The sequence below is a fragment of the Erpetoichthys calabaricus genome, chromosome 15, assembly GCF_900747795.2.
Source record: "Erpetoichthys calabaricus chromosome 15, fErpCal1.3, whole genome shotgun sequence".
NCBI lineage: Eukaryota > Metazoa > Chordata > Cladistia > Polypteriformes > Polypteridae > Erpetoichthys > Erpetoichthys calabaricus.
Window position 1 is genome coordinate 33018122 of NC_041408.2, and position 21717 is coordinate 33039838.

At 37.3% G+C, this 21717-nt stretch overlaps 1 protein-coding gene across 1 annotated transcript in view; it reads right to left on the minus strand.

Annotated features, from left to right (window-relative positions):
• rab1ab (RAB1A, member RAS oncogene family b) overlaps positions 1–17549 on the minus strand; it is a 65152-nt gene extending 47603 nt beyond the window's left edge. Inside the window, 1 exon segment of the mRNA XM_028820917.2 lies at positions 17354–17549. Coding sequence (XP_028676750.1) covers positions 17354–17376 — 23 coding nt within the window. The 5' untranslated portion in view covers positions 17377–17549.
• Between the last annotated feature and the right edge of the window lie 4168 nt (positions 17550–21717).

Below are 21717 nucleotides of genomic sequence, written 5' to 3' on the forward strand. Positions count from 1 at the left end.
CAAGGTGAGTGAGGCAGTGAGACTTGAATAGCCTATGAAGAAGAACAGTAAACCCTTAATGAGCAAAGCAAGAGTAGGTAATAAGTGTATGGATGGGCAAAAAAATGACAGAGACCACATCTAAAATTTAGGAACAATATATACATTACCTAAACCTGTTTATTCAGAGCAGGATAGCAGGAAACCTGGAGCCTACCCCAGCAGGTTTGGATGTAAGGCAGAAAAATCCCTGGTACGCAATATGTATGATATAGATGATGTTAAGAACAAAAAGAATATGATATTTCAACTATCTATTTTGACAGAGAGAGAAATTGAAAAAAAAGGGGACAGATATTTTAAAATATAATTCTGCTACTGGATTATTTTCACAATATCAGATATTTTGAGCTGTGAATATAAACTAAAAAAAGATAAATGAATAAATATAAATACAAAAATACATTAGTATGTTTAGTTTTTCACCAGTTGGCAGTCTCTCTTCACCTCCCTACCTGTAGTTCAGTGGAGAGATTGCCAGCTCAGAAATTTTACAAGGTTTGTATCGTTTTGTTGTTAAATGACTTTTTTAAAGCAAAAATGATTGGTCAGTAACAATATGCTGATCTTGTATGTTGACCTACTTAGTCTCTCGATCAGTGCCATTTTATTTTCAAAAAGGATTTCTCTTGTGCAAAGTGGCAGGTGAATTATTGTCAACAAAATGCAGGCACCCAAGAAATAACCTGAAATTTTACTCACTTCTGATTTTTCTGTCAATATGGTAAAGATTTTGTTGACCAGCACATTCCAAACTCAGAAAACTAAAAATATTTTTAGTAAATTATTATTATTTTATTTCAGTTAATCTTTCCAGCTACTTTAATAGTTTAGTTTCATTTCATTTGTGTTATTTTATTTCAGTTTACAAAAATATTTTTTTTAGTAATAGTTTCAGTTTTGATTTTAGTTTTCGTTAACTATAATAACCTTAATACAGGCTCCTGAACAAAATATTTAAGTTGATACTCATGCCATGTTTATGTATTTGTCAGTTTATCTGATAAGTTCTACAACAGACTGACAGATTTGAGGCCTAAATGAAAAGGTGCTCCACTCACATATTAGACTGTAAAGTTTTATGGTATTTAATATTAAATTTGTAAAGACTGTTCCAACAGCTCTCAAATGAACAGTAGTATATCCCATTATTTGCCCACTCATTACCACTTTGGTTTTGGTTAACTGCTTCAAAAACAGTCAGACCTGGTTAGTGGGTTTCAAGACTGATAATTCTATAACTGTTTATCCTGCACTGGTTTACAAGTAATCTTTGGGTTGTCTTCATCTTTCAGTTGGTATGGTTGGTTCTGAATTTACACGGTTGCAACAATGCTAGCGTCCTCTAAGGCCCGAGTCTAGCGTCACAAAACCACTGCATTAATCAAACCTGGTTTATACAGTAAAACAATCTGTAAAACAATATTCAGGACAATCAAGGAATTTTCACTACAAACACTACAAGTAGGAATTCACACCCAATGCACAAGAATGCATTTCTCTCAGGGCTACTAGTAAACAGACTTCATGTATTAAGGCTTTACCAAAGTCTTAAAGGCTTAGCAGACCTCTGGCATTATTACATAAACATATAAAGTAAACGGAGGGTTACATGCATCTTTCAACACTAATGTTTTTTTGTAAAGTTTTGTTGTACAGGAGTGCATAGCACTCCTCCATCTCAATATCAACACAATTTGCATGCTGAAAGATAATATTTAAAAAACAGGTAATTTTTAAGGGATTATGTCAAGTTGATGTGTGGTCTTTTTAAAATGTATACAAAATATATTATCAAAAATGAACTGAAATTCTGCATTAATATTGTATCCTCAAATTTTGCTTTCAGACCTCATTTAGACCCCACCAATTACTTTATCTGTCAAAAATATCAGTTTGAACTTCAGAGATATTCTGTGGTGCAACATGTTCTTTACAGTGTTAAATATCTTTAGTGGACTACAAGCCAGTGACCTGTGTAAACAGCTGCATTAAACGTCATGCTTGGACCATTAAAAAGGTCTTCATGTTAGTAAAGATGAAATTTAAGTCTGATCATACTCTGCAGTTTTTTGGCTAATAGTAAGCATTTTAACAGTCTCAAGTACACCAGAGAGGGACGTGTTATTTTCCGTTAGGAGCCCAGAGTACATACTGGTTAATGCTGAGCATTCTACTTTTTATGATGCTCCTCTCAAGTCCTTTCGGTAACTTCATAAAGCAAGATATGCTTGTAATGGAACTTGGCCCTCTGATTTCAAAAGGTTAATGTCCAACCTCTATGGCTGAAACACTGAAAATCTGTGACAGGAGAAATGTTGGAACATTCAAGTCATCACATGTGATCAACAAGTGGATGAATATTTCAGGTCATTTTCTCAACAGCAGCAAGCCCTGTCAGTTGGAAATAGTTACAACAGTGGACATTTTTGCTTCCAAGTTGTATGTTTCATAAAATGACTTGGCACTAAATCATCATTTTCTAGATCTTGCTGTTACTGTACTTCCTCTCCTTTACAATCCTAAAATTAGTTCTGCTTGAAAATAATGGATCCCTTTTATATACTGTTTGTTTATGTTCTCTGCATACAACATGGCTGAGCAGTCATCGCTACTTTGGGGAATATCCTCTGTATTTAATCAGATGAAAAATTTCTTTCTTCTTATTGGAAAAGTTTCTTTCCATTTATTGTTGTCATAATGCTGCTTGTAATTATGATTCCTTTCACTTTTAACTGTTATAGAAGCAGTAGTGGAACAGTCTGCCTTGTCCTCTTTTCTTTTTATTATTATTTTTTTAAAATAACAACAAAGTACCTCATAAAGTATTACCTTATCGCACTAAACTACGAGAGGGTAAGATTAACTTTTGGACATTTTTGCCCTAACTGCTCCAGTTGCTTTATAGATAATGTTCTTATTTCTCTCACTTGTTTTACAGACTTGCAGCACAATTTTTTTTTTTTTTCAAAAAACAAAAGATGTGATTTTCCCCTTGGGGATTAATAAAGTATCTATCTATCACTCACCAGTGAATGTGTGCATGTTTAGCCTGGTTAATACTTGACGTGTCCATCCGTGCTGGTTGCAAGAGCCACATGGCAAAAATTATGTCAGAGATGGTGAGGCGCTGCTGGGTTTTCATCGCATACAGCCAAGAATTTCAAGGAGAGGCTGGTTACAGGGGTTCCAGAATGATGAGTGAAGGGCTGAATATGACGCAAAAAGTCAAGGTCACCCATTTACGAGAATATAATATTCGCCTTCTCTTCACCGCTTTTGGTTAATAGGTCTGACATGCCATATCTATAATTTGGGGAAACCAAAACCCTAACTGCCCCTTTACAACTGAAAAACTTTATACCCTAAAATTTAAAAAATGTCTACAACTGACCAGATTGAATTTTTGTAATGCTACAGAAAAAATAAAATTAGCCAAGTGTTTATTTATTTGAAGAAGTGGAGATGTCTTAGAAAGGGAGGACGTTTTGCTAAAAAACTTATTTCCATATACCACATCTGTTTCAAGTTTTTTATTAGTTGTGATTAATTAAATTAGAGTCCCTTTTAATTGATAATGTACCAATTTCACATCATATAATATGTGTAAAGGCTGATGTAAAGTGTTTACTGTCATTGTGTGAATATGGTTTGGATGTAGTTGATGTTTAGAGAAATTATGTATTTGCTAAATTTGAAGTAAATGGTCAGCCAGTTACAAGTTTCTGCTTCACATGAGCTTTATTCAGAGGTCATTTTGATGTTTTCAAGCTTATTACCACTATTGATCTTACTCATATTCAAAAGTGATTGCACCAAACATCATAGCCAAGTACAGTTTCTGGCATATCTGATGTGACCAAATTATCTCAAAACTATACTAACAAAACTGGAATACAGTGATCCCTCGCTATATCGCGCTTCGCCTTTCGCGGCTTCACTCCATCGCGGATTTTATATGTAAGCATATTTAAATATATATCGCGGATTTTTCGCTGCTTCGCGGGTTTCTGCGGACAATAGGTCTTTTAATTTCTGGTACATGCTTCCTCAGTTGGTTTGCCCAGTTGATTTCATACAAGGGACGCTATTGGCAGATGGCTGAGAAGCTATCCAGCTTACTTTCTCTCTCTCTCTCTCTCTCTTGCGCTGACGTAGGGGGGTGTGAGCAGGGGGGCTGTGTGCAGCTGCTTCCTGAAGGACATGCTGCACGGAGCTTCGCATACTTAAAAGCTCAAAGGGCACGTATTGATTTTTTTTATCTGTCTCTATCTCTCTCTCTCTCTCTCTCTCTTCCTGCTCCTGACAAAGGGGGTGTGAGCTGCCGCCTTCAACAGCTTTGTACCGGCGGTGCTTCGCATACTTAAAAGCCAAAAAGCCCTATTGATTTTTTTTTTGACTGCTTGCTTTGCACTCCTTTGAAAAGGAAGATATGTTTGCATTCTTTTAATTGTGAGACAGAACTGTCATCTCTGTCTTGTCATGGAGCACAGTTTAAACTTTTGAAAAAGAGACAAATGTTTGTTTGCAGTGTTTGAATAACGTTCCTGTCTCTCTACAACCTCCTGTGTTTCTGCGCAAATCTGTGACCCAAGCATGACATTCTAAAAATAACCATATAAACATATGGTTTCTACTTCGCGGATTTTCCTATTTCGCGGGTGGCTCTGGAACGCAACCCCCGCGATGGAGGAGGGATTACTGTACATAAACGCCGTACTAGATATACAGACAACATGAGACAAATCAGTTAGAAAAATCTGGAGCTAAAGATGCACAAAAAATGCTGAGAGCAACGGAGTTGTGGTTGCTACATATCCATAAAAGAACCTAAAGTGAATAGACTTACACTTGCTACACACACACACTATATATATATATATATATATATATATATATATATATATATATATATATATATATATATATATATATATATATATACACACACACAGTAATCCCTCCTCCATCGCGGGGGTTGCGTTCCAGAGCCACCCGCGAAATAAGAAAATCCGCGAAGTAGAAACCATATGTTTATATGGTTATTTTTATATTGTCATGCTTGGGTCACAGATTTGCGCAGAAACACAAGAGGTTGTAGAGAGACAGGAACGTTATTCAAACACTGCAAACAAACATTTGTCTCTTTTTCAAAAGTTTAAACTGTGCTCCATGACAAGACAGAGATGACAGTTCTGTCTCACAATTAAAAGAATGCAAACATATCTTCCTCTTCAAAGGAGTGCGTGTTATGAGCACAGAATGTCACATAGATAGAGAAAACAATCTCTAGCAAACAAATCAATAGGGCTGTTTGGCTTTTTAGTATGCGAAGCACCGCGGCACAAAGCTGTTGAAGGCGGCAGCTCACACCCCCTCCGTCAGGAGCAGGGAGAGAGAGAGAGAGAGTTTGTTTTTCAGTCAAAAATCAATACGTGCCCTTCGAGCTTTTAAGTATGCGAAGCACCGTGCAGCATGTCGTTTCACGAAGCAGCTGCACAAAAGATAGCAACGTGAAGATAATCTTTCAGCATTTTTAGACGAGCGTCCGTATCGTCTAGGTGTGCGAACAGACCCCCTGCTCAATCCCCATAAGTCAGGATCACAGAAAGTCAGCGCAAGAGAGAGAGAAAAGTAAGCAATCTAGCTTCTCAGCCATCTGCCAATAGCGTCCCTTGTATGAAATCAACTGGGCAAACCAACTGAGGAAGCATGTACCAGAAATTAAAAGACCCATTGTCCGCAGAAATCCGCGAACCAGCAAAAAATCCGCGATATATATTTAAATATGCTTACGTATAAAATCCGCGATGGAGTGAAGCTGCGAAAGGCGAAGCGCAATATAGCAAGGGATCACTGTAATATATATCTACATAAAATAATCCAGAACACAGTTGCAGTTGTTAAATATACGTATAAACACTCAGTAATCACAGGGCTGTTGCTATACTGAACATACCTCAAAACATATTGATATGAACACAGAAATGTCTGTATGACATTAAAAACAAAAAATACAGTATATTTGCCTTGGCTCAATAATTGCAGTGATGGGTTTAATTATAAGTCACACACTGATTATGAATCTAATAAAGAAATTCTTTCAGGGTTCATGAATGTTAAATGTTCACATTGTTGTGCATTGAAATGAACCACTGGGAATATGTTGCAAAAGAAGAAAAATCAAATTTTAACCTTTTGAAGACTTAGCAGGGCCTATTAAATAGACATATTAAAAGTTTAGTACAGGTGGTACCCCACAATTCGACCCTAATCCGTTGCTGGACTAGGGTCAAATTGTGAAATGGTCGAATTGCGAGACACCATTTCCCATACAAGTCTATGGGAATTCAATTAATTGGTTGCAGGGCCAAGAAAAAACCCCACTTAATTGTAGCAAAAAGATTCGAAGATTTTTGTGCGACGCACAGAGAGATAGAGGAGTTACACGAAAAGCTTCTATCTACTCTAAATAAGGAGGGAACGATTAAGAAACAGAAAAAGACATTCGCAGAAAAGTCTAAGAAATGGAACGAATTTGCCGTCGCTACTACGGCATGGCTGAAAGATGCAAATAGACTGCTAACACACACATCTGATGAACAGCTAGTTAATCAATTAGAAGAGATGCAATTACAAGAACGAGATCGCTCACCAACCAACTCACCACCAACTCAAAACCATGAGTTGTAGACCTGCTTTTGTCCACAACTTTTTTTGCTCCCATAGAAACCTTTGCACCCAGAATCTGTTCCCTGTTTTTCCAAAAAGTTGACACAGTTGTCCTGGGAACACCATACTCCTTCGCAACATCCACGATTCTGGCACCTTTCTTAAGAGCAGCACAAAAACACTAGAAAAGTGGCTGAAGGGAGCAAAAACGCGAGTCGACTCTCCCAGGACGGCGCGGACATGTTTTCTACATCGCATTTGACGTTTTGCGTCTCTCAACCTGCACGCTGCACAGAGCGCGTGCAGGTCAAATTGCGGGGCAGAGGTCGAATTGCGAGTCGACCTCCCAGCAAATTCGACCGTCGAATTACGGGACGGACGAATTGCAGGAGGTCGAATTGCGAGGTACCACCTGTATTTAGATTCGGGTCATTTTTCTCAGTGCTGTACGAAAATATAATAGTGTGTTTCAAATGACATTAATATGGTTCAAAAAGAATAAGCAAAAACATTTTCGAGCCAAATTTTAAAGAACTAAGAGAGGCGGATCACTATTGTCTTAGAAAAATTACTTTATTTCAGAAGTACACATGCTTCCGGTCAAAAGTTTTAGAACACCTAAGTTTTTCCATTTTTTTTGTCAGGTTAGCAAAAATTTCAGAATATTACAAATGGGCCTTTTTCAGGGAACAATAAATAGGTTACAACCTACAGATATTCTGCAGCAGTTAAAGTAAATTAAGCCTTGCAAGTTGAAGCAAACAGTTTGCACAGGTGTCCGAACTTCTGCTGATTACTTAAAAACCCTGTCTGTCTGTCTGTCTTAAAGCAGAGTTGGAACAGACTGCGTTACTATACACTCTGAAGCATTACCATGTATAAAGTTGTAAATTCCACTGATAATGGCAAGAAAACTGCATTTAACAAATGAAATAAGACAGAAAATTATTATCCTCAGAAGTGTAGGCCTTTCATTTAGATAAATTGCAAAAACAATCCAAAGGCAAATGGAAATTGGAAGAAACTCTGACAGGAAGAGATTTGGCAGACCCAAAGTTGCAACCCAAACAGAAGACAACTTTCTGAGGGTTATCAACTTGTGTGATAGGAGCCTCACAGAATAACAGCTTCAAGCACAGCTTAACAGTGGTCAAAAAAAGGAAATTTCAGTTTCTACTGTGAAGAGGAGACATTGTGCCGCAGGTTTGACAGGGCATGCGACATTAAGAAAGCCATTCCTTAAAGGACAACATAGGGCCTTGAAATATCAACTGAGGACTACTGCAGGCTGGAAGAAAGTCTTACATACCAATCAAAATTTGAAATCTTCCTTTCATCATACAGGGTGTTTGTAAGCTGTTGACTTGGTGAAAGGATGGTTACTCAGTGTGTGACATGAACTGTCAAACATCGAGGAGGATGTGTGATGGTCTGGGGTTCTTTTCTGGAGGCAGAGCTGGTATCTTGCACAGAATAACTGGCATTCTGAATCAAAATGATTACCACAGTTTTGCTGTTATATCAGCAAAAGGTGGCTACTTTGATGGATCAAAAACTTGAGTAAAATTCTGTACACTTAATGACTCCTTCACTTATTTTTTTGCCAGTGTTTATTTGTTCTTTTCCTTGATTTCATGAAACATGAAGACATTAAACTGTGTGCATTTCCATAAAAACTGAAAAAAATGATAAATATACTGTGTGTGTGTGTGTACATATATATATATATATATATATATATATATATATATTCACGGCTATTGAAGTCTGTGTCACAATCTGATTGTATGGGTGGTTACCTACCAGGTAACATCCGCCACGGTGCCCTCAGTTTGTGAGGAGCAGATCATAGAATGGTTGAAATAGTTTACTGTCAAATAAATGCAAAGAGTACACGACACGTGTTTCGCCCTCATTCTGGGCTCATCAGGTGTACACATTCCACTGCACTCCCTCTCGGGAATCGAACCTCGGACGTCAGCGTCTGAGGCGATGCCCCTACCGTTGCGCCACGGCGTGTGGTTTGTTTATTTGACAGCATGTAGATCGGGGTAATTACATTCACGGCATTCGAAGTCTGTGTCACAATCTGATTGTATGGGTGGTTACCTACCAGGTAACGCTTGTGGTTGGCCAGAAATCTGCTAACATCCTCCACGGTGCCCTCAGTTTGTGAGGAGCAAATCATAGAATGGTTGAAATAGTTTACTGTCAAATAAATGCAGAGTACACGACACGTGTTTCGCCCTCATATATATATATATATATATATATATATATATATATATATACATACATACATACATGCATACACATGCATACACATAGGGTGGTCCAGATCTAACAATGCAACTTTTAATGCAATAATTGCATAGTTCGATCTGGACCACCCTGTATATAAAAACAAGCTGTGTTAGGCTGCTATGAGTATACACACACATATATATCTGGGTAAATGTTATTCACTGCAGTGTCAGAAATATTTTTTTTTTAATCCTTGAATGTCTTACTCCGTAAACCTTTAAACCATTTACTGTAACTTTTCCAAATATTGCCTGGACATTCCGGGCTTAGTCAAATATATACAAATACGAATTGACAGCATGTGCTTTTTATTTTTTTTTTTTATGCTTTCCCTTCTGCATTTAATACAATTCACTTCCCTCTGAATTTAAATAACCTCCAGGTGACATGTTCAATTTTCAGTAATATACAGCTAAAAATACATTAAACTATTTCCAATTTCCTTTTTTCGCATTTGCTCGTGTTCATAAGCTCTTATAAAGAATAGTGCTGGAATCATCTACCCTGCACACATCATAAAGATGCTGTTTCACAGTTTTTTTTTTTTTTTTTTGTTAATTTATGTGATCACTGATGAATTTTGATTAAACTTCCTATTGCTTCTAATTTTTTTCGATGAGCCTGTACTTCACGTACTGTATGAAGTATACATACAGAACCATCTGGCAGCTCTACACCACTATCTCCATGCCCGAACGTTACTCATTTTACTGACTTTTAGTGCTGGGTGGTATACTGGTTCATACCAAAAATTGTTTTTTATTTTTGTTATGATATGGATTTTTCTGATACTGCAAAACTGGTTTAAATAGCCTAAACAATGTTTTGGGGGGGGAATTGGGGGGAAGGGACCTTTTTCACAGCTAAACACGCATGCACTGGAGTATATGCATTAGTGGAGGTATTAAATGGTGAAAATGGACAGAGAACATTCTGAAACTGAAGCTGTAGCAGACGATAAAGTTGAACATGATGACACAGAAGAACTTTTGCCGAAAAAAGGAGCCGTGTCCGTTCTCTGGAGATACTTTGGTTTTAAAAGATCGGATGTGGACCATTATGTTCAAATGTGTCACTACTGTTTCTATACTACTGGATAGTACTGCAAGAAAGGTTGTAGTTGTTTTATGTTTTTTCAATACTGTGTAATATACCAGGGTACTGTGTAACGTGACGACAGGTTGACTTTATTCTCGCCATTTATGTCGAGATTAAAGTCGACATGTTGACTTTATTCTCGTAATCTGTCATTAAAGTAGAACATCATAAACTAAACATCATCTTAAAATGAATATTTACTAGATTTTCTCAACTCCTTCATAAGTTATGTAGCACATTAAATGCTTTGTATCAAGTGATCCCCGAGCCATGTTAATCGCTACATGCTTCTTAAACTGACTTCCTCTTGCACTAAGAGGAGGCGCAGGCAGCGATCACCACACAGCACCACACAGAATACATTAATTTCATGATATTCTTGCTCCCTGAACATTTAGAATGCTAAGATAAATACTTGATATAATTTTCATGATGAAATGCATTAACACATGTATTAATCATGTGGGGTCATGGAGGTTGCACTGCTGCCTCGCAGCAAGAGGGTCCCCGGTGCATGTTTTTCTGGTGGGTTTACTCGGCGTGCTTCAGTTTCCTTTCAAAGTCATGTAGGATGTGGGGTTTTGTTCTGCTGTGTATGTATTGCTCGTATTCACCCTGTGATGTGCTCACGCCCCATTCAGGATTTGCTCCTGCCTCGCACACAATGCTTGCTGTGTTGGGTGCAATCCTGAATGGATGGCATAATTAAACAAGTATAACAAAGATTTTTTTTTTTTTTAAAGTTCTGAACACTCCGTGGTCTAAGTTTATAACTAGTTTTAATTTCACAAAGATGTTTATTGTGTGGTGATTGGTTATGTGAAGAAAGAAAAAGATAGGAAATGGGGTTTGGTACGTCAGACAGAGACAACACGCATGCAATAAAGAAAGCCCGCTCAGAAAAACATCCACTTAATTATGTGTTCGTGTCTCCGACCACCAGATCATGAACACAACATTTACACAATATTTAAGTTAAACCTGTGTGATACCAATTCATCCATATAGCTTTTTGGAGCCTCGTCACATCTGCCATAAAGTTCTCTACACTGAACGTACACCTGGGGACCCCTTACTGCGAGGGAGCAGCACTACTGCCACACCTACCATGCATGTTTAATACCTGCTTTAATGCATTTCATCATGAAAATGATAAAGTATTTATCTTAGCATTCTAAATTTTCAGAGAGCAGGAATATCATGAAGTGAATGTATTCTGTGAGGTGATTGCTGCCTGCGCCTTCTCTTAGTGCAGAGGAAGTCAGTCTAAGAAGCGGGTAGTGATTAACAACTGGGTCGGGGAACACTTAACACAAAGCATTTAATGTACTACATTAGTTTATGACGGGGTTTGAGAAAATCTAGTAAATTAAACATTGATTTTAGGATGAAGTTTAGTTTAAGACATTCTACTTTAATTGTAAAATAAACTATGAGAAAGTGGAAATGTCGACTTTAATCTCGACATAAGCGTCAAGATTAAAGTGGAAATGTCGAGAATAAAGTCAACATGTCGACTTTATTCTCAACATATACTTTTTTTTTTTCTTCACTGTGTCCTTAGTTTTTTCTTTACCGTGGCCCTAATACGTTTCCGTAGGGCTATACCACAATTAGCATTATAAATGCAAGTTGCAGTTTTATTATTTATGTATATAGTTTAGCTTGAAGCAAGGTCCATATTAATGGAAAGTCCCTTAATGATGGTTCCGTTGGTAAAGATGTCATCACCAAGTTGCACTTGTTTTATTTTATTTTTATTTGGTGAATACTGTGTAATGCACCTGGGCTTGAAATCTTGAAGTAATAGTATTATTACTGGAAGTTGCACTATTATTTATTTTATTGTTATTACTTATTAGTTTAAACATTATGCAGTTTAATGATGGTAAAGTTGTTTAAAAAGTCACTTAACGTGTTAGTGGACAGAGATAATTAACTAACTGAAAGTGTAGTTGGTTTACAAAAAATATTTACTATTTATTCCTTTTCAAAGACATGTTCAGTGCAATACAACATTTGATAAGCACCTCTGGATATTTTACTAAGTCTAAATGTATCTTTGGATGGTTGAAAATATGTTGTCAAAATTATAGTTTAAGTTGTTTGCAAAACTTGTTCAATAAAAAGGTTCTATATTTTGACTGGAACTGTCATGCAATGCGATTCCTTCTCTTTATTAGTGCCACCCCTTGAAAACTATCACTTTATGGGGCCATGCAAACCTGTATTAATACTTGTGTGCACATTAAAATGTCTTTTTGTACAATGTACAATTCTCATGACAATGGAATTGGTTATTCTTATCCAGTTTACTGCAGTAATTGCAGTGGAAAATGTGGTTAACATTCACTCATGCATGGGGAAAAAAATACCGTAGATGACCGTGAAACCGGTTTAATTTTGAAAAATACTGTGATATAAAATTTTGGTCATACCACCCAGCACTATTGACTTTACACTTTGCTGTATCTGCTGAAAAATTGTATGTTGGTAAGGCAAATTAAGATTTTTTATGTTAACTAAACACTGTAAAAACTACTATATGATATGACAGATCCTAAAGATGTTCTGTATAATTTGATTTTTAATGAATATTAAATCTAGACTAACGTCTCCTCTAAATTTTTGTTTAAGATACTAGATTAAAAACAACCACTGAATTCTATGAATGCTATTAATTTCCATTTCTGTGTTGTTCCACTGTTTGCTGGGTTTTCCAGATTCCTACAATAGATTCAAAAGGTACTTAGCAAAATATGAAAAAGAGTGAAGGGTCTATGTTGCAGTCTTGAGCTAAAAATAATTTAAATTATTTTTACCCACATCAAACAACACTCAATCTCAGAAAGCAAACAAACATTTGCAAATTTATTAAAAATAAAAAACTGAAATGTTATATTGAAAATAATTAACTTTACTCAGTACTTTGTTGAAGCACCTTTGGCAACAATTACACCCTGAAATCTTCTTGGGTATTAAGAAATTAGCTGCATGGTTTGGGGGGTGGGGGGTTCTGCTGTTCTTCTCTGCAAATCCTCTCAGGCTCTTTCAGGTTGGATGGAGACTATCAGTGGACAGCTGTTCTCAGATCTTTCCAGAGATGTTTAATTGAGTTCAGGTAATATCTCTGGCTGGGAAACTCTAGGATATTCCCAAAGATGTCCTTATACCACTCTGGTGTTGTATTTGCCTTTTGCTTAGGGTCACTGTCCTGATGAAAGGTGAACCTTTGCCACAGAGTGCTCTGGAGTAGGTTTTCATGAAGGATATCTCTACACTGTATTATATTCAGCTTTCCCTTAACACTGTCTAGTCCCAGTCCCTCCAGCCACCAACATGCATTATTGTTGAAATGGTATGAGCGGTGCCCAATTTGCTATAAACAATATGCTGATTTTGGTTTCATCAGACCAGAGAATCTTGTCTCTCACAGTCCGAAAGTTCATTAGGTGCATTTTTACAAACTCCAAGAGGGGGTCCCACCTGTCTTTTACCACAGAGAGGCTTCTGTATGGCCACTTTGACAAATCCTACATTGTTTGAGTGTTGAAGTTTCTCCAATGTCCACACAAGTTCTTTGGAGTCTAGCCACAGAGACCATTGGGTTTTTGCTCATCACTGTTACCATGGCCATTCTCCCACAACTGCTCAGTTTGGCCAGTCTGCCAGTTCTAGGAAGAGTTTGGCCAGTCTGCCAGCTCTAGGAAGAGTTGTGGTTGTTCCAAACTTCTTCTATTTACTTCTTCTATTTAAGAGTTATGAAGACAGCAGTCATCTTGGGAACCTTTAATGCTGCAGAAATTTTAGCATTCTTACCCACATCTGTGTCACAACACAATCCTGTCCGTAATTCCTTCAATCGCATGACTCAAGTTTTTGCTCTGATGCACACTGTCAACTCTGGGATCTTAGGCAGACAAGTTAGCCTTTCCTAATCATGTCGAATCAGTTGAACTGGCCATAGGTGGACTCCAAACAAGGTGCAGAAACACCTCAATGATGACAGAGAATAGATAGAATGGGATGTTCCCAAGCCAAATTTCAAGTGTCATAGTAAAGTCTGAAAACTTGTGTCAGTGGAATATTTAATTTTTTTTTTTTTTTTTTAATTTGTAAAGATTTGTAAACATTTCAAACATTCTGGTTTTGCTTTATCAGTCTGGGATATTGAGTATGAAATGATTTTTAAGAAGGCTGCAACATAACAAAAAATGTAACAAATGGAGGAGTCTGAATATTTTCTGAATTCTATGCATATTCAGGTAACTCAAGTCTACATTGCAATTATACACAAATTTAAACCTTTTTTTTAATGTTATAAGAATGCATTCTTCTATTATTTGCACTGTAGACTATATAACACATTTTAAGCAGCAGCTGTGGTTGATCCGATATTTGAAAGAAGCATTCAAAATCTGTTATGTAAATGGAGACAACTCCACTTTTTTAGTCTTTCCAGGTTTTCTAAATAATGTGTATATTTATACTCACTCCTCAAGGATGCATGTAGAATTTGTTATTAGTAAATCATCATATTTGTAGGCAATTTCAAATTATGGTTACTATATTTTTGATTCTATTTCTGTCTATTTCCTACCTGCCAATTATAGGTATATTTTATTAATATTACACTTTTTTTTTAAATTTTTTTTTTTAACAAAGTTCATTTATTGTAAGAAACCCCACCCTAAACTCCCTGCTCTACCTAAACCCCTAGTTGAAACAGTCCTCAAAAAATGCCTTCCCATTACAGTACCTGTGTTCACCTGTAACCCATTCCTGAACTATATGTTGTCTCTGTCCCAAAAAAATGTCCCAATGAGCCATAAGTTTGGTATCGACGCAACATCACAGAAGACAACATTGTCTTTTGTCCTCTTATGCTTATACCTACTGTAGCTCTTTAACATGTGCCCCACAGAACTGACGGTCTTCCATTATATATGCCATTTCTTATGATAAATGGCTCTCCCATAGCCCTGGTCAACAGCTTAGTAAAATGTTTACGGAGGTCTACCACCAGTGCACCAGAAGGCAACACACCATACGAAATTTCCTGTCACTGGTACAAATCTGTGAGTCCTCCCATCAATAAATGAGGTACCAATTAACACTACATTCCTTTTCCTGGTGGGGTGGTTTTGAAGTGAACAACTGCATTTCCTCATTTCCATCTACTACAGCTAACGTATGGAAGTCACTGTCCAGCTCAGCAAAATAGTTGAACACCTCTGACTCTGGGGTTTGTGCCTCATATCCTAAATGATACCCTTATTCACTAAACTTCTGTAGAACTATAACCCATCTGACTCTACATCTCTGGACTAAAGCTTTCTCTAGTGTCATCATGAGAAAGCACACACACTCTTCTTCTCTAAATTACATCTGGGCAAACAGATGTTTCAAAGCAGGAATTTTTTGCAGGCTTACCCAGATCTGTATCTCAACACAACCACCTTAAATTCATCAACTCTAAACTTCAGGCCTTAGGCAGAAACACAGTGTCAATTTCTGAGCAAAACTCTAAGCAGGCCGTCATTTTTTTTAAATAATACAAATTTAAATACAAGGGTAAAGCTAGTTTACCCTCCCCACCATATCATCTGTGAGTAATAGCAAATGTGTGTGCATGACTGTACCTTGAAGCAGACCGGTATGAAGTGGTTCCTGTTTTTAACCCAAAGCTGGCATAACAAGCCATATCCCCTTACAAAACTAAAGTGGGTAAGTGGGCTAGAAGATGGATAGGTACATGGGTGCATGGCTTTTTCTAGCAAAAGGGTCCACACAGCTTATCCAAAGATTAACAAAGGAACACAGCTGGATTGAACAACAGTACATTGTAGGGCACACAGTACATCTGGGTTGTTTAGTTAGCAATAAATATCTCACAACAACTGAAAAAAATATGTGAAAGTACACATTAGGCATTTTGAAAAGAAGGAGCTTTGGGCATTTTAATTTAAAGGTAGATTAGGTTAATTTCTGAGTAAATAATATTAACAGGTGCAAATTTCCACATTAACAGCCACTGATCTTAAATATATATATATAAATAAATAAATAAAAGAAATACGCCTGCTGCCAACTGACTACAGTGTCAAGTGTATTCAGATCCTTGAAGTGAATTGCTTAACCGGTCCATGTAATGCATTTTGCAACAGACATGTGACCTACTCATGACTAGTTTAGAAGAAGGGAAAAAAACAGATGGGTGGATCGTGCGACCTATTCATCAATGATATGTGCTGCATGCACAATTAACAGTATAAACACGCATTTTGGAGTTCCCTTTATTTAATTTCCGTAGCTGCTTTTAATACCCAAAACAACCAATCCCACTTTAAAATGTCTTTTTTCAAGCAGCGACGTAAGCGTCACTTACATTATGCACTTTTTTACTCCAAGTGTTAAACTCAAAAGCGGCATGCTGAAGGCTAGGCGTCAAATCCTTTCGCTGTCACACACTCCAGACTGCTACCCCACTCTCCAGATCTGACTTTTGATCTGCTACACGTGACAAAACATTTGAGGTTTGCGTTCGAGGAGCGATCAGGTGTTTGAAAGCAAAGCATTGTCGCCCTGAACATCTAGTGCCCTCTGCCATCACTAATGCAATATCAAAAAGGAATTCCTACCAGGAGATTTTACCGAAAACGAAAAAGTTATGGCATCCATGGTCAACCTCCCCTGTAATTCTGGCTAACTTTCTAACGGATTTCATAAACGTCAAATGCTGATTTTTACCTATTGAATGAGAACAGCTCTTCTTTTTAGTGTCTACATACAAGATGAAACATTACAATCGTCCAATGTGGAATACTGTTTAATTCATAGTTGTACAGGCCTATTATGTAAACGGCTTACTCAACTTTTAAACTTCATCATACCTCACATAAAAATGGACAACTAATGAAACATTCACACTATCATCGTTGCTAACAGTTTGTGTTGCCCTAACTATTTAAACGTTAACTACTCGGCTGTAAAAATATTTTTATTCACATAAATACACTGAAAATTTTGAGATGGCTTTGTTTGAGCTTCCTCCATTTTAGAAGTGAAATCCTTTTTACCGAACCATCGGGTCTGGGTCTCTTAATTATTAGCATATACATTGTCTGTGCATTCTTTTGTTTTTCTAACAATCAAGTTCTTGTAACATCCGAATACAAACCACTGTCACATCAGACTTAGAACTTCCCCCCCCCACCCCCTTCCAGAAAATATCACTTACTATTCGGGATTCATTGTTGACATGTCACTTTAGACGCCCACTTCTTATGAAACAATTGTCCTCTCCGCAGTAAGCAATTTACAACAAAATATGGTTTTATCAAATTAAAAGTTACAAGTCCCCCCCAAAAAATAAACCACAGGCGAGCTGTCTCAAACCCAAAATGGCTGCCAATATAACCAGGAAATAGCAACTCCTAAAACACTGGTGTTTGCAAAAGCGTAAGCCGTAGGCATTGTCTGCAAATATGGGAGTTGTAGTCTTTTAAAAAAAATCAGTCTTTAACTAGTAAGATACGCACTGCAAAAAGAACTACACTTCCTAGGGTGCTATGCAACTCCAACGCATGCGTATAACGTACGTCTTTTTTTTAATCAAGCCGGCCTGCTCTACTGCATCGTTGGTAACTGTCGAAAACGTGTACGTCATCAATGAAACGTGGCACCGGCACCGGCTGAGTGGACAAGGGTGGAAATGGTGGGACAAGGAGGATCGTGATTTGTTATCTGTAGTCTAATCTTTTATTACTTGGTATAGAACTTTTTTCTTTTTAATTCTTTAAGATACCTTGCTTGTATATCATTATAACAGAGTTCTTTATCTTTCCACAGCATGAATTATGTTTAGCATCGTATATCTAGATATCTCTGTTTCATTTATGACCGGGGTTAGCAAATTAGATCTCGAGAATTGTCATAATCCAAAATTCAGTCTAAGCTTTTCTTAGCTCATAAGGCTAAGTTTCTAAAACTGAGGTATGTTTCATTGACTGCCTTTTAGTGTACTCTCTTTTTAAATATTTTCGATAATGCTTTCTGAGTTAGGTAAACAGGTAGTTGTGCAGTGGGTAATGGCCCTTGGAGATCAACAGACCCAAGTCATTCACAAGTTGACTCTGATTTTTTTTAAGTTGCTTGTCAGTTATTTTCATGGTAAAAATCTTTTAAATAACAAGTGTTAATATTACTGTATTCTGAACTTTTTTTCAGGCAAACAACCCTCTAAAATCCTCTGAGTTGTTCTATGTTGTAATTGTTTACTCGATGAAGTGTCTTAAGATACTAATTACTGAAAAAGAAATAAAGATTGACTTAATTAGTTATGATTGTTTTTTTCATACCTCCACACTCTGAGGTTCAGATCTCAGCAAATGGACTGTCTTTGTGTAGTTTTCAGTTTTCCCATATGTCTACATGATTTTTTCTCCAGTCATTACATTTTCTTGACACATATACCAAACATTTACAGGTTAGATGGATTGGCAGCTCCATATGGACACAGTACAAGATGATGAGTGTATTTGCGTACACACACAAAACCAGGGTTGGGTGAGCAACCCGGTTAAGGCAAAAACCTGGTTTCTTTAAAATCACCATTTACATGTGTAGGTTATGGAGTTCTCCTTTAGTGAAATGTTGAGACAGATTATGTCAGTCATGAGAAGTAGTTCAGGACATTTATCTTTGTGGATGCTTCCTCCATTTTTTTTTTACTCATGACTGCTGGATGTATGTGTGAAGCAAAGACGTGCACAGGCTACGAAATCCTTAGCTGCATCCTGATTAAGAGTTCATATGGCTATATACCTGGGGTACTCAATGAGATATCTATGTGTGTTAATCAGGTTTCTCCAACTGAAATAAGGGTATACATGATATTTTTAAAACCAAGTTTCTGTGAATAACTAGGTTATCAAGGCACATTTATAAGCACTCAATGTGAGTATGCCCAGTGATAGACAGGTACCCCTTCCCAGGGTGGTTTCTGTCAGCTGCCTGATACTTTTGGGATAGTCTATGTCCTCCTCAAACTAGTACTAGAATATCTATGCAGGTTTGGAAGACAATTGAATTAATGATTTTAGTATTTTAGTGACTGAATCAGCAATTGATGTTGTCTAGTATGGTGTTTTTTCAGAATGTCTAACGTGCATTGTAAATAATTGTAAATTACTGCAAGTGGCTACGAAACTGGACTCGAAATCACACCTGCTAGGGGCAAGTCACTTAATTTATGTGTCCTGTAACCATTCAAAAAAAAAAATACATTAGTTCTACTATGTATCTAAATTTGTCAAGTACTTTTGGATAGAGTCTGTTATAGAGAAGCACTATATAAAATAGTTTGTCTGTTTATGAATGAATTACGTGAGTAATAGGGTTGCATACTGTACATATATTACAGAATCATTATAACAAAGTATATTAAAATTTCCGTAATTTTTTTAATAAATATTGAAATGATTTTTAAGTATTAAAATAACAGTAAAACTTCAGATTAGAAAAAGTGGCCATAGCAGTTACCATGCCAGTCAGAAAAAGGAGAGAAGACGCAATTATATTATGTGTTGTGTTTTAAACATAACATATTTATTTACACCCTGTAGCTGTGGCCTCAGCTCTTATAAATTTTTACGTTTTCCTCACTTCAAGTCCCCAATAAAAGAAGACTTATTATGTCCAAATCTTAATGAAGAATTTTATCCCGAAGGGTTATCAACAGAAGAAATGAATACATGGGCAATCCTAGCACCGAGAAACGATGAAGTCAAGCGAATCAACGCGAAAATTGCCAATCAGTTACACGGCAAATTGGTTAAATGCATATCAATAGACTATGCTGAAACAGTTGGTGGTGATTGTGCAGAAGATGAAAACATCAACTTACAGTATCCCGTAGAATATCTACAACCATTAACACCGTCCGGTCTTCCACCGGCCGAATTACTGTTGAAAGAAGTTACATATCGTAATGTAATTACATAATTTATGTCTGAGTGATGGGCTATGCAATAAGACAAGATTAGTTGTATTCAAAATTGGTCGAACAATTCTGACAGTGGCTAGTGCATTGCTCCCGCAGAGGGGTTGGCGAGCGAAGCGAGCAGGGGGGCAGAGCCCCCTAGTTCTTAGTAAACGGGAGCCAACAGCCAGTACAATTCCCTGTGGAAACCCCTTTGCTACTCATGGCCAGGTCTGTTACACAGTTCTTATGGCACACAAACATTGGGATACCATCTAGATAGTCCATTATCCAGGATACAATGGGAGTATCAACATGCATTAGCAAAAGTTTCTCCTCCAGCAGTTTGGGCTGTATGGTGTTTGATGTACAATAAAGCCAGAAAACAGTACTCTCACTATGATGCTTTGTTCCTTTAAATATGAGTAGGCTGTATTCAACTCTGTTCGGCAGGGTAGGTAAACACATTATCCACTTCAGTGGAATCCAGGTAGGCAAACTGGAGGGGAATCCAGTGTTTTTCTGACCTGGTGTCGCACGTGAGACAATATTGGCCTCCTCAGAGTCTTTATAATGTGTGAGATCAGATCCTTTTAAGACATTTGGCTGCACTATTTCGGAAACTGGTACCACCCAAGATGTTTTCCATACAGCTGAAATCCCCTGTAGACTGATACTCAGATTAATGATACAGTGAAAAACTACATACATTTTCCCAGTGCACGTATTTGGTTACTTTAGTACATAAGAATATAAGAAATTTGACAAATGAGAGGAGACCATTTAGTCCAGAGGTCACTAACAGGCGGTCCGGGTCCGGACCCAGACTTACAGCCAAAACAGAAGGTTATGATTTAAAACCTGACGGGGCGCTTCTATTTTAGCCAGTGCAGCTTTCGTAGTCTTTACAGTAATGTTTTCGTGGATGAGGAAATGCACAGACCAATTGTATGCATGTTAAGCCATTTCACTCAGCCAATCAAGTCTGTGGATTCTAGGTGGAAGAAAGTGAGAGATACAGACGACTGCACTGGAAAAAGAAAAGACGGGTGAGACGGAGAAAGGGACAGAAAAATAAGGAACAAATGGCGCTCTCCAAATAAAGGGAAGTGGACAGTGAAAATAGTTAGACAACATGATCTTCCGGACCATTGCTTCAAGAAATTTTCTCTAATTGGACCTCTTTAGATTTTAGTTGAATACCCCTGATTTAGTCTATCAAGCCAGTTTGTTTAGCTAAAAGCTAAGCTGTCCCAGTTTCTCCTCCAGATTTTTCTTAAAGGTTGTCAAGGTTCTTGCTTCAACTATGTGTCTCAGTACTTTGTTCCAGAGTCCCACAACTTTTTGCATAAATAAGTGCTTTCCGGCTCCAGTTGTAAATGCACTTCCCCTTCATTTCTACTGATGTCTTCTAGTACTTGATTCACCCTTAAGCCAAAAGCTAGATCTACTTTATCAATCCCTTTGAGGATTTTAAATACATGTATTAGGTCCCCATGCAGTCTCCTCTGCTCGAGACTAAACAGGTTTAACTCTCTGAATCTGTCAGAGCAGAACATGTCCTTAAGTCCTGGGATGAACCAATTGTTCTCCTCTGCACATCTTCAATTGCTGCTATGTGT